Source organism: Silene latifolia, chromosome X (genome assembly GCF_048544455.1).
Source record: "Silene latifolia isolate original U9 population chromosome X, ASM4854445v1, whole genome shotgun sequence".
NCBI classification, from domain to species: domain Eukaryota; kingdom Viridiplantae; phylum Streptophyta; class Magnoliopsida; order Caryophyllales; family Caryophyllaceae; genus Silene; species Silene latifolia.
Window position 1 is genome coordinate 100,938,826 of NC_133537.1, and position 13,245 is coordinate 100,952,070.

The 13,245-nt window shown below is 38.3% G+C and overlaps 1 protein-coding gene across 1 annotated transcript in view; it reads right to left on the reverse strand.

Annotated features, from left to right (window-relative positions):
- LOC141617958 (protein FAR1-RELATED SEQUENCE 7-like) overlaps nt 1-12,859 on the reverse strand; it is a 32,258-nt gene extending 19,399 nt beyond the window's left edge. The window contains exon 1 of the mRNA XM_074435089.1: nt 12,691-12,859. Within this exon, the coding sequence (XP_074291190.1) occupies nt 12,691-12,859 (169 nt within the window). The remainder of the gene's footprint in view (nt 1-12,690) is intronic.
- Nucleotides 12,860-13,245: the final 386 nt, after the last annotated feature.

Below are 13,245 nucleotides of genomic sequence, written 5' to 3' on the forward strand. Positions count from 1 at the left end.
CGCAGACTAGAGTGACTGTGACTCATCCTTCCCAAACCAAACCAGCTCCGCAATGTCTAAAACAATGATTCTTCCTTCTTTTCGCTCCCAATCGGGGCGGAGGGGTTAGCATAGGAGTAGTAATAGAGACAGGCAATTCAGGAAGCACAAAGTACGATTTCTTTTCAGAAACCGTATTACAAGTAACAGGCCACATGAGTTGAGATCAAAACAAGCAAGCAAATAAAACATGAAAGCATATTAATTTAAGCATGAATCATTCCCCATGTTGGTTTCCCCTAATCATCCATTAACCCTAGCTAAGAGACTACTCACTCATTATCATGTTGATTTTGCTAGGAAGGTTGTCAATCATACCAACAATATGAAACATGATGAATAAATGAAAGTAATTAACAATAATTAAAAGGGATTAAGAGAATTATACCTACTAATGATTCCAATAATAAAGGAAAGATAAAAGAAGTACTTGATGCTTGATTGAGAGGTTGTCAATCTCCCAACAATAACCCAAATAATCTTCAATTACCCAAAATAAAGGATGAACAAAAGAGAGATTAAGGAAATAAAACTTGTATTAGAACTTGATTAATTGTTGATTACAAAACTAAAGAGAGATTTGATTGATATTAACTACTCTAATTATTGATAAGAAGAACATGCTCCTCTAATTAGACTAATGGGGTATTTATAGTGAAAATTAGGGAGGATGCATTAGGGTTAACTAAGAGCTAAACTAGTAATTACACTTTTTAAATTGAGCAAGGAGGAGCCGGTATTTTTCGAATGAAGGGCTTCTTTCTTTTTAACTTGGAGAAGAGGAAATCGTGTTGTGCTGGAATCCGGGCGGAATAAGGTAGGGACGGGCTGATTCTGGCGATAGGGTCCGAGCTGATTCGAGGGAATCCGGGCGGATTGTGGAGGTGAAATCCGAGCGGATTAGAGGAAAGCCGCACGGATTGTGCAGCTGGGGGACAGCCGGATTGGTGACAATCCGCACGGATTGTCACTCAGCAAGACATCTTCTTCTTTTCTTCCCTTTTCTTCATAAATTCCTTGGAGATTTCCTTGGGGACTCAAGGATCCTTTCTCAACATTGCTCTTCTACTATAATATGTACAAAGGCCTTCTAATCTTGTCTCTCCTTGATGCTTGGTCATTGAATTCGATCAATTTAGTCTCGTTTTGCCATGAAAATGCAAGATTCTTACTCCTTTTCTACCAAGTGATCAAAATCTCAAAGAATATGCAAAACAAAGAACTAAAGATAAGAAATGACCCAAATATGCACTAAAAAGCATGGGAACAAGGCTAATTCGGGGGCTAAATATGCGCTAATTATGGTCACGTCAGCGACCGTGTGTGGTGCCTCGGTGCTGACTCGATTTATGGTGTGACGGTGTTGACCGGACTTTGGCTCGCGTTCAACCTAAGGGAGTGATGCCGTTGAACGATTCTCGAGGTGAGACGACTCATAAGTAAAGACCCATAAGTACGTTTGCTTCGACTCGGTAGACACGAGGCGAAATTGGAATGGTGTATTGAATTTTCGAATATAGAAATTTTCAAAAAGATTCATTTGTTGTTTTATGGACGGCTTCCGATGAGTAGAGATCTTGAAAAGGTCGGCCAGTTGAAAAGGGTTGTTTTAGTTTTGTTTTCAAAAGACGGTTTGAGTTTGAGTTGCGGCGGCTCTGAAAACAATGTGTTGTTTCCGGAGACGGCTTTTGAAATCCAAAATCGTGCGTTTTGAAAATAGATATTTGAAAGGTTTGAAATTGTTGTGGCCTCGAGAACTGTGTGTGGTCCTCGGGATTTGAAAAGCCTCGAAAAAGGGTGTGCTTCATTTTCGGGTTTTGAAAGAGCCATTGTGTCTGCGCGAGACGGTTTAAAATCCGTGTCTTGACGCGGCGATTATAACGGCGTAAAAAGGTGTTTTTGAAACGGTTTGTGAAAAGCGGGTTTGAAAATCGTCATTACGACGGCCTAAAAAGGTGCTTTTTGAAATGGTTTGTAGAAACCGGGTGTGAAAATCGTCATTACGACGGCCTAAATAGGTGCCTAAAAAGGTGCTTTTTTCTAATGGTGAACTAATTAACATTTTAATATGAGTTGTTAAGATCTAGTGCATGCATAACTAAAGTAGAGATAAAAGAAGAAAACAATGGTTCTTACATTGTTGTTGGATCGAAATAATGGGCACAAATAAGGACACCTTCCTTATTTGTTCTTGCGCTTAAATATTATGGATGATCCTCCAACCTCAAGTATAGAGATAGTCCTTAAAAATTGCACCCAAGACTTTCCCTTAAAACTAATATATTAATTAACTAGATTAATATACTAGTTACCCTTAAAATGATTCTAATAATATATATATATATATATATATATATATATATATATATATATATATATATATATATATATGTATGTATATATATATATATATGTATATATATATATATATGTATATATATATATGTATATATATATATGTATATATATATATATATATGTATATATATATATGTATATATAATATATATATATATATATATATATATATATATTACTACACTATCAATATTATGCGATATTAGAAAGTGATTGAACAATATTTAGAGATTCTAAAACTATTTTTAGAGAGATGAGAAAGAAAACCACACACTCAAATATTGTAAGAATGAAATGAATAAAAATAAGAGGTAAACCCTTATTGTATAGGGAGGGTGCCGGTTTTGGATGGCCAGGAGAAGGCTAATGCATGCCCTCTTCTTTTTCTTTTGTTCTTCACAAGAAACTAGGCTACTTACAAATAGGTTATGATGGTGTTTTATTTAACAATTAAATAAAACATCCACTGTCCTATAAACCCTCCATTTTTCGGTCCATTTATAAAATGGAGTCCATTTTATTTTGTCAACTTTGTCATTTATATCATTGTGTGAAATGTGACATATAATAAGTCACATGTCATTTTAATGTATATTTAACCCCTTAAATATTATCATTTTACAACAAATAAATTACTTGTGATAAATTAACTAGTAATACATGATTATAATTATTAAAATGGTCATATAAATATAATTCACAACATTTTTCAATTATAATTATTCAATCATTGTTAATTTAATTGTTTCACAAACAATAATGAATTTTAGTAATGAAATCTTTTAATTACTAAAATAAATCTTATTTAATCAAATTACAATAAGATACAATTATTCTCACTCACAAATGAATTGTTCAAATATAAGGAATTGATTAACTTGTATCGATATACAATTAATCAACTTATCTATTAAGGGAATTGTCCTATAGGTGTGACCTTAAGGAATCAACTAATCACTATCGTCAAACGACAGTAATCTCAAACTCTAGTTAGCCAATCATTATCAATTAATGTTGATCAGTTGACTATATAATTGAATCATCCCTTATGTATTCTTATCATGAGATTTAAACATGTGATCGCACTATTGTTGAGGACACTTACTCCAACAGCCCTAGCCTCGTGCACGAAGGAAATGAAAGCTCTTTGACGAAACAGAAATGTCTAACGTTAATGGTATGCTTGACTCAATTGGGATTCAAAACACGAGGATGAGAAAACTCACGCCGATGGGACGAGCAAATTGGTCGAAAAAGGTTAGGTTGTGGGCCCGGACAAGGAACCCGACTTATGACCGTAATATCAATTAATACATTTCAACAAAGACCTCGTTCGAGTCTCACCATCTATGGATCGCAGAGACAAAAGTGCCGTAGTTTTCCCCAACGGAGTCGCCAATCTATGGACAAAGGCCACCCGTGACGCCAGGCCAATCTGTGGACATTTGGCGATCGGAAAGCCACGCTCGGTGGTGTATTAAATGCTTTCGACCGGATCGTTTTAGATCGGTCGGCTTCGTTCGACAATTGTCTCAAAACGATGTTAGAGATGTTCGTAGTCGCCACCAAGCAATTGTGGGATGCTTGGAAACCGTTCGAATCCACTTTATACCTAGGTCAACCAAGGCAAAAAGCGGTGTTTGACATAGGTACTAAAGATAAGGAGTCGTCCCTCTTTAGCATCCTATCTCTAGAATGACACTCGTTCGCCCTGAATAAGGTCGTCCACTATCTAAAGTTTCTGAGTAAGAGTTGAAGCTACGTATTGGGAAGCCTTTTAATCGGACATATAATCCAGCCCGCGTTAGCGGCTTCTACTGATCGATCTTGGTTGGTTGAATGCAAAAGTTGATAAAACGGGAAAATGCATGAATGCGCATACACAAGTTTTAACCTAACATGTGAAGTTTGCTATGTCGGTTGTTTATCCAAATATCAAGTAATTGATGTCAAGTTGGATTTAATGTTGATTTGCATGCAAGATGGAAATTAAACATCCATTTACCGAGTTAGGTTTATGGTGCATAACGTGATCCATTTGTCTTAGAAAGGCGTTTTGCAAATATAAAGTAAAACGTGGACTTATCAATCTAATACGTCCTGTATTTGGGTTAACCGAAGTCGGGATCGTCCTAGACAAGTGCTGGAAAGGTAACAGGACCTGCATCAGATAGCCTATTGAGGCAGGAGCCTTAGGGCAATGCATAAATGCCTGTCCAGGTTCGAAAACTGGAAATCAGTGGGCCTGTTTAGGCGCGAGGCAGCAGTAGACCCAAAGAGGTGTCTCCTGGTTGTTGAAAATGTTTATGAAATTGTTTGTAAAAAGGTATTTGAACTCGTCTTTGTTGAAAAGGTCGTTTAGACAGCTTTTGTGCTAATATGAAGAGCGGAACTTGAATAATCATCATTGTGTTGATAATATTCGATGTCGGGTTCGGTTATGCAAGCTTGACATGAATAGTTTTGAAAAATGTTTATTATGAACTAATTGTGTTAAGTTCATTGTTTTGTAATTAGTCAATGTTCATCATCGTACTCGGACTAAACCGACATGGTATGTAGAACCAAGGATGATTATGCATGTATGACTAATATGATGGTTTTAAAAATGTAAACAAATGAATAAAAGGTTTTAAAATACCTCTTAAAAATGTAATTAACTAAATATTATCACTGAAACACGGATTAAACCGTCACGGTATAAAGAACCAAGGGTGAACATAATTCATGGTTAAAAATATTTATCATAAAAATGATTTGAAATGGTAAAACCGATTGTAAAATGAAATGAAAATGGAAAGAATAAACTCAAACACGTTTGAGTTCTGACATGGATAGCCCGTTTAGGTGCGAGCCACCTAGTTGTGACTAGAGGCTTCCGTTTCTGGTCAAAACTCGGTTTTGGCTCATTCGATCCGTATTTTGGACCATGTTATGAATGTTTTAACATGTTAAGGTCATAAAAACAGATAAAAAGACATGAAAGAAGAGGATTATTTACACCCTCATACTTACATGCTAGGTTATTGGCGAGAAATCGACGGAAGTGTAAAAACTTGTTAGGCCGGAAAACTCGGTTGAATACCGTTTTAGCAATGTAAAGACTGTTGCTTTGTTTAGTGATTTTGTAGTTGGTTGAAATGGTCAGTCAAGTGATTTAATGCACGGTGACGGCACCAAACAATGTGTATGGCTTGGATTTTTGATCTGTAGGTCGAAAACACGTGTCGGTTTGTGACTTGAGAAGTCGAGTCTAGAATTTTGAGGGACAAATGAGGGGGCGGACAATCGTGTACCTTCAAATTGTGGAATTTGAGGGGTATTTGCAGAGGATTATGTGGTTGTGTGCATTTTGAGCGATGTGGCCACTTGGGCTACTCGAAGAGGCGCGAGCCATTTCGCGGGTCTTCAAGCTGTCTTGTCACTATCACGCATTTGGTATCATGATTTGTTTTTCTAGGTTTTGGATGACATGATTGTTGTACTTGACCATCAGGTATACCGTTTATACTTAACATGGAAGTTTTGTGATGTTTGTTTTTTGTGTTTAACTCAGTTTGACTCGTTGTTGGAGTCGGGATTTGAATTTTGAGTCGGTTTTTGGTCTAGTGTCGGTTTTGACTCTAGTTAGTGTCATTGCGACCCCGTCGTCGTGCATAAAACACTCCAGGTACTTTTTAAAAGTTTTTAAAATGTTTTATTCGTTTTGAGTTTTCCAACGTATAGTTATACAAACCGTCGATTAAACGTAGCGATTCCTAAGCAGGTTGTAGTCCGATAATCATCGGGTGTTTGTTGGGGATTCAACGGATACTGGGTATCTACACCAACCCGACAAGAACCACTATAACCATACCCGGAACATACCACCCAATCTCTCATGCCGACTAATCATCATCATCCTTTGTTGTGAATATGACTATCACAACCTAACTCCATCACGAGTCATCATCCAAATGTTAACAACCGAAAAGATACATAGATTTAAACGATTAAGATACATAGATATAAACTATTACTTCCATTTTACCAAGCAAATTCAACATCATACAACACCATACAAATTCAACACTATTAATTACTCAACATGATTTATATCGTCATAACAATGCAAAAGCTATATTACTCAACAAAAGATTAAATCATGTAGAAAACACATTAATTATTCAAAAGAAATAACAAATAAATTACTAATAATTTACTTAAAAGACGACTTTTTTTGGACATTTTCACGCGTGACATTACTTTTCCCCTCTTAAAAAGAACTTCGTCCCCAAAGTTCACCTTTAAGATGAGCTATATGATGATGAAACGGACATCACAACCTATTCTTTAACATTACGAAACTAAACATGGATATATACATTAACATATACGGTGGAAATTAATCAACACAATAATGAATCCATCATGCCCACAAATACCACTTGTGATAAATAGAATTTGGAAAATTAGCTCACCTATGTGACAACATGATATCATTGCGACCAATGCCATGTCAACATAACCCATAGAACGACAACTAGCAAAAATTAGTAACCCCATAAAGCTATAATTACTGCATACCGTCTTGATACCATTCTTACAGAAGTAGAAAGCATAAAGGTAACTATCAATGATCTTAATAACAACATATGAGTTAACCAAAATACCCCATGGTCCAAAGTGGAATTATAAAACGGTCTCTAAATACATGCTGGGGCACTCGATCGAGTATGACAGTAAGGTACTCGATCGAGTTAGACATACTCGATCGAGTATGTGCAGGTCAGAATGCTTATTCAAATGCAACATACGTGGTACTCGATCGAGTTGAAGGTACTCGATCGATTATCTCCTGTTCAGAGTGCTCTCTAATGCCATGTCGAGCAAAGATATATAAATTTTTGGGATTTTACTCCCGCCATCATTGTACCTACACAACAAATCTAGAAAATCCAATCACAAATATGGCCTTATGGCCGATTACATACCGAATGGAAATCCAAATACCAAATCAAAAGATAACAGTCATACACAAGTTCATTAGAACAAGCATGTCAACAAAGAACGATCACTCAAGGACACCGCCACGATCTGACTCCATCTTGTCACCACCTCCAGCTCCTGAAGTGCCAGCTCCTGACGTGCCTCCTCCAAACCCTCCTTCGGTATGTAATCGGCCATAAGGCCATATTTGTATACTTAAAAGATGGGCTCAAAATTATTGTTTCTAATTATCGGCCATAAGGCCATATTTGTTTCTAACCCTCCTCTTCCCCAAGCCATATGCCTGCTGCGCCTATTCTGCAACATGTTTCATACCAGCTCATGGTTTCAATTCGTTAAACAAGTTCGTTATTGGTGGGCCCATGCCCTATATTTTCCCGATTTTGGATATTTCCTCTAGTGATTAGAGTGCATTTACTCCGTATATTTCCTACGGGTGTATTTCTTCACCCAGTCAGTCTACATTTTCCTGAGGGGTTGCAATATATTATTCCCCAACGAGAGTTTATTGTCACTATACAGCCCGTATATTTCTCGAATAAAGTACCATTTGCTTGAGATGATGCAAGCAATTTTTTTTTAAGCGGTTCTCGGAAAGTCCCGCCTTCTGCCAAGTTGATTATTTTTCAGTGGTTCTCAGAAAGTCCCACCTTCTACCAAGTTGATTATTTATCAGCGGTTCTCAGAAAGTCCCGCATTCTACCCAATTTGATTATTTATCAGAGGTTCTCAAAATGTCCTGCCTTATTATTCTCCAGCAGCACTCAGAAAGTCACGCCTTCTATGAAGATTGATTATTTTATCTGACGGTTCTCAAAAAATCTTGCCCTTCTATTCGGAGGTTCTCAGAAATCCCTGCCTTCGTCTCCGGCGATTCTCAGAAAGTCTTGCCCTTCTATTCGGCAGTTCTCAGAAAGTCCTGCCTCTATCCCAGCAGTTTTCTTCTAAACGTATGTTGTCGACATAAGATGTTTGCGTGCCTATGAAGGCCCATATATGGTTTCTTCTTATGGCTGGCGAGCTTCCTTACGTAGTCTAATGGACTTTAAACGACCCTCCTAGATAGTCGACATACTCTAAAATGTTCCCGACGACAGGTCCTTGGCTCAGACCCCTTGAGCCGCCTTGCGTCACCATAGTCTTCAAGTTATAATCTTTGATTGACTTGAGGGCTATACTTTGACTTTTGCCTTGTCCAAGCCTCAGTCAAAGTGGCGGCTCTGTAGACACCTCGTTTCTGCACCTCCCGCCAACCACTCAGTGATGATTGGGCCGCATGTTTAACCACGCTAAGCAATTTATGACATTTCGTAAGTTCGTCGACACGTGATAGCTCAAACAATCGAGTCGACCTCATAGTCGTCATCTACGTGCCGGTACGGACGTTTTAATAGTTATTAGAGTACATATGGAGTCTGGGTCAAATACCGTTTCCATTTTCTAAAACCGTCTTAAAACCGAGTCGGAATGTTCTAGAATTTTCTACATTGTTTTTTCCTAAATTTTATCTTTTATCACGAAAATATCTTCTTTGCGGAAGAAGGAAGCATACATCTTCCCTAATTCCTAACTATAAACCGCATAAATCTTTCTTGCTGAGGAGGAAACCACCCGAGAGAAAACGCAGCAAGAGCTGCGCCTCTTGGAAAGGTCACAGTTCCTGCTGCGCCACTTCCCGGGCTAGTTTTTTTCTAGTTTCTAGATTTCTTCCGGATTTCTTCCCTAATCCTTCTTTTACCTAAATTCCTCCACGTGATTAGTATAAATAGAGGCCTCCGTCTCAATATTTTTCACGCGAGTGTCTGCCCTTCTCTTATTCCTTTGCATTCCAAGACCGCGCTCTTGCTTTTTGACGCTTACGTGCTTGCTCTACGCGACCATGTAAGCTCAGATCATTCTGAGTACCAGTCACGTTGCATAGACCGATCAATTTGACCAAATCCACCTAATCAATCAAATCAATCTGTTTCAAATCCTTTTTAAGGGCACTTTCATTCATATATCAAGTCGGGCAATCACTAAACGACAATTTAGTCAATCTCGTTTCGTCAAACATGTAAGTCTGGGGGTGTAAATACCAATTTTATTTATTTTAGTTTTTTGTATATAATATATGTAAGAATTTATATCATAAGTATGCTCAAGACCGTCTTTAAAATCTTCTTTTTTAAAACCTTTTGACGGAAACAGTAGAGATCTGACGTGGGGAAGAATCACATCAACTGATACGCCTTCTGGAAAGGCCGCAACATCTACTACGCCTCTTCCAGATGCTGCCTTCAGTTGCTGCACTTCTTCTTCTTCCTCGGGTTTCTGTTGTTTCGTTTTTTCTTCTTTATTTCTCCAAACCTTTTTTCGAGTTTCTGTTTCTAAAGTTTATTTTGTAAAATCGTTTCCTAGAATCTTTTTTTGGACTTAAATCCCTTATAATTAATATTTGCGGGTTTTCGTCATCTTAAAACAAACCTGGATTTTATAGGTTCGATTCTTCCATATCGAGTCTTTAGAATTCGTCTTTTGTACATACTTTATTTTATTTTTTCAGTTTCATTAACCTTTAACTCTGTTCTCGTCTCTTTATAGTTTAAGTTTCAACCTTCGTAAAATCCGACGTCGTAAATAACCAAAACTCGAAAACCGTTGTAATATCTCGTTTTAATTCCCTTTTCTCGCTTTACGACGATCTTCAATACATAAACATGCTAAATCACTTCTATTCGAGTCGTACATCTATAATCAATGCAAATTAACCAACGAACAATGACTAATCAACGGGTCTGACATTCACAGTCAGAACCCAGCTCAAGAAAAAAAGCATGGTTTGATGCGCCTCTTCCAGAGGAACCAATTGTTATTGCGTCTGTTCTGGGTTGGTTTCTGCCTCTGAACTCGTCTCGTTTTAACGTAGGATTTCTATTAGGTTTCTAATCGACTATTATCGTTATTATCCCTCTTAATTCGACATATTTTCATAATTTAAACTCTTAATTTCTTCTTTTCTTTTCCTCTTCAAATCCTTTTTGAGCATATTTATGATATAAATTCAAGTTAATCTATTGTAATTAGTCCATTATAATTTATATCATCGTATTTTCATATTTATCTTGTATGATTTACTTGGCATATTCAAATGTAACAAATATAATTTCAACTTCGACCCAATCGAGTGCTAAATTTTTTGTTAACCTACATAGTCTAATTTCACATGCTAGGATTAATCAATTTTTTTTTGCATTCCATGCATATAATTGACAACATATCGAATATAAATAACTTCCCTGATCATTAGTAGAGGCCGGAATCGAGGCGGGCGGGATTAGGTGTTCGAATAAAAGAGCTTCCTAATACATACCCTCACCCCTTACTCAAGATCTCTCTGTGTTCATTGGCATCACGAGAGTCATTCTAGACATAGAATGCTAAGCGTAACGAATTTATTAGTATTCATGTCACTACTTTGTGTCTCGACATGACGTGAAGTATTCGAACGGTTCCAATTTTCCATAAAAATTGATGGCGACTCCACAAATGCATGCTTGTCAAACCTTTCACTTGTTTCAATCAACGTGCGGGTGCACGCGGCACGGGCGGTTGTGTCTACAAAACTTACCAACAAAATCGGGACAAAAAGACGGAAGTTAGACTCACGATTGATCGCATTTGCCTTAGGAATGATTGGGGTGATTAGAGAGGTTATGTACGTAGTTTAGGTTTTGATAAAAAGGATTAGTAACTGTTAAACGAACTATTTATATCCTGTAATCACCTTAATCAAACCGCGGAAATAAATCCACTCAGACAGGATACCCGATTGAGTACCTGGGGTACTTGGCCGAGTACGACTTACTCGGCCGAGACCTCCTGCGCAGTAGCCTGACCAGAAGTCACACGAAATTCTACTCGACCGAGTTCCCCCTATTCGGCCGAGTAGACTAGGATCAGAAAACCGTGGTATTACACTCTTCACTCCTTAAAACGTACGTCGTCCCCAAAGTTCATATCATACCTAAAGCCAAAAGCAACACCAACTACTCAAGGGCAACAACAACTACTCTAAGGTACTAACAACACCGACTATGACCAACAAAACAGCCCAACTATAGCTGAAAGATATCAACAACAAAACCATCTCGACCTCAAACTAACCTAAAACAAACATGTGACCATCTCCTACCCCCCTTAAAAGACAACAGTTATGTCCCCGTAACCACACATACCTGGTCAAAAATGTGAGGAAAGCGCTCTTTCATAGAATCCTCGGGTTCCCAAGTGGCCCCTTCCACATTGTGATTATACCATAGTACCTTAAGTAAGACGGTTTTGCCATTCCTTGTCTTGCGTACCTTACAATCCAAGATCCCCTTAGGAACCTCTGCATAAGTTAGAGATTCATCTAACTCAATATTCTCAACCTCAAGTACATGTGACGGATCACTCACATACTATCGGAGTTGTGATACATGAAACACATTATGAACCCGATCAAGCGATGGTGGTAATGCTAGCCGATAGGCTACTTCACCTATCCGGTCCAAAATCTCATAAGGACCGATGAACTTCTGACTCAACTTTCCTCGGTTGCCAAACCTCAACACTCCTCGCATAGGTGACACTTTCAAGAGAACCTTGTCACCCACCATAAACTCAATGTCCCTACGATGCAAGTCCGCGTAACTCTTTTGCCTATCTTAAGCTGCTTTCATCTTCTGGCGAATCAAGTGTACTTACTCAATCATGTCCTGCACCATCTGTGGCCCCAAAACCACAGCCTCAACACTATCATCCCAACACACCGTACTCCTGCACTTCCTGCCATACAAAGCCTCAAAAGGTGACATCCTAATACTAGAGTGATAACTCTTGTTGTATGAACTTTATCAAGTCCGGCCTATCCTCCTAACTTCCACCAAATTCAATAGCGCAAGCTCATAACATATCCTCTAGAGTCTTGATAGTCCTTTCACTCTGGCCATCTTTCGCAAGATGAAATGTCGTACTCATCTTTAAGGTAGTTCTCATCAATTCCTGCAGCTCTTGCCAAAACCGTGAGATGAACCGCACATCTGGATCCGACACTATATCCTTTGGTACCCCATGTAACCGAACCACATGCTTCCTGTACCCCAAAGCTAGTTGAATCTTACTCCAAGTATCTTTCATTGGAATAAAGTGATTTGACTTTGTTAAACGGTCGACGATATCCAAATCATGTTGTTATCTTGTTGAGTCCTTGGTAACCCATAATGAAGTCCATAGAGATTAACTCCGATTTCCATTCCGGCACCTAAAGTGACTGAATATTACCTTGTGGTCTCCGTTGCTCTCCCTTTACCCTCTGACAAGTCAAACACCGAGCCACGAATTCAGCAACATCTTTCTTCATACCGGGCCACCAAAACGTCTTCTTTAAATACTTATAGAGCTTGTCACCACCCAGATGTACGGAATAAAGAGTGCAACGAGCCTCCGTCATGATCAACTTTTTCAAGTCCACGTCACTAGATACACACATCTCACATCAAAACGAACACTCCTATCTGTGTGGATAGAAAACCTCGAACCTGTGCCACTGTCTACCCTTGACTTCCACTCTTAAATCTTGGGATCAAGTTCCTGTTTCCCATTTATGTCATCATACAAATCAGGCTCGATAGTCAGGTCACCGATGGCATCAACCTTTCGATTCATATGGACCCCCATCTTAGTCATCTCATCCCTCAATTTCATCAAAGACAAAGCAATACATAACGAATGCACACTCTTTCTACTTAAAGCATCTACCACCACATTAGCCTTCCGCTCATGATAGATGATTTCCATATCGTAGTCTCCAATCAACTCCATCCATCGCCTCTGAGG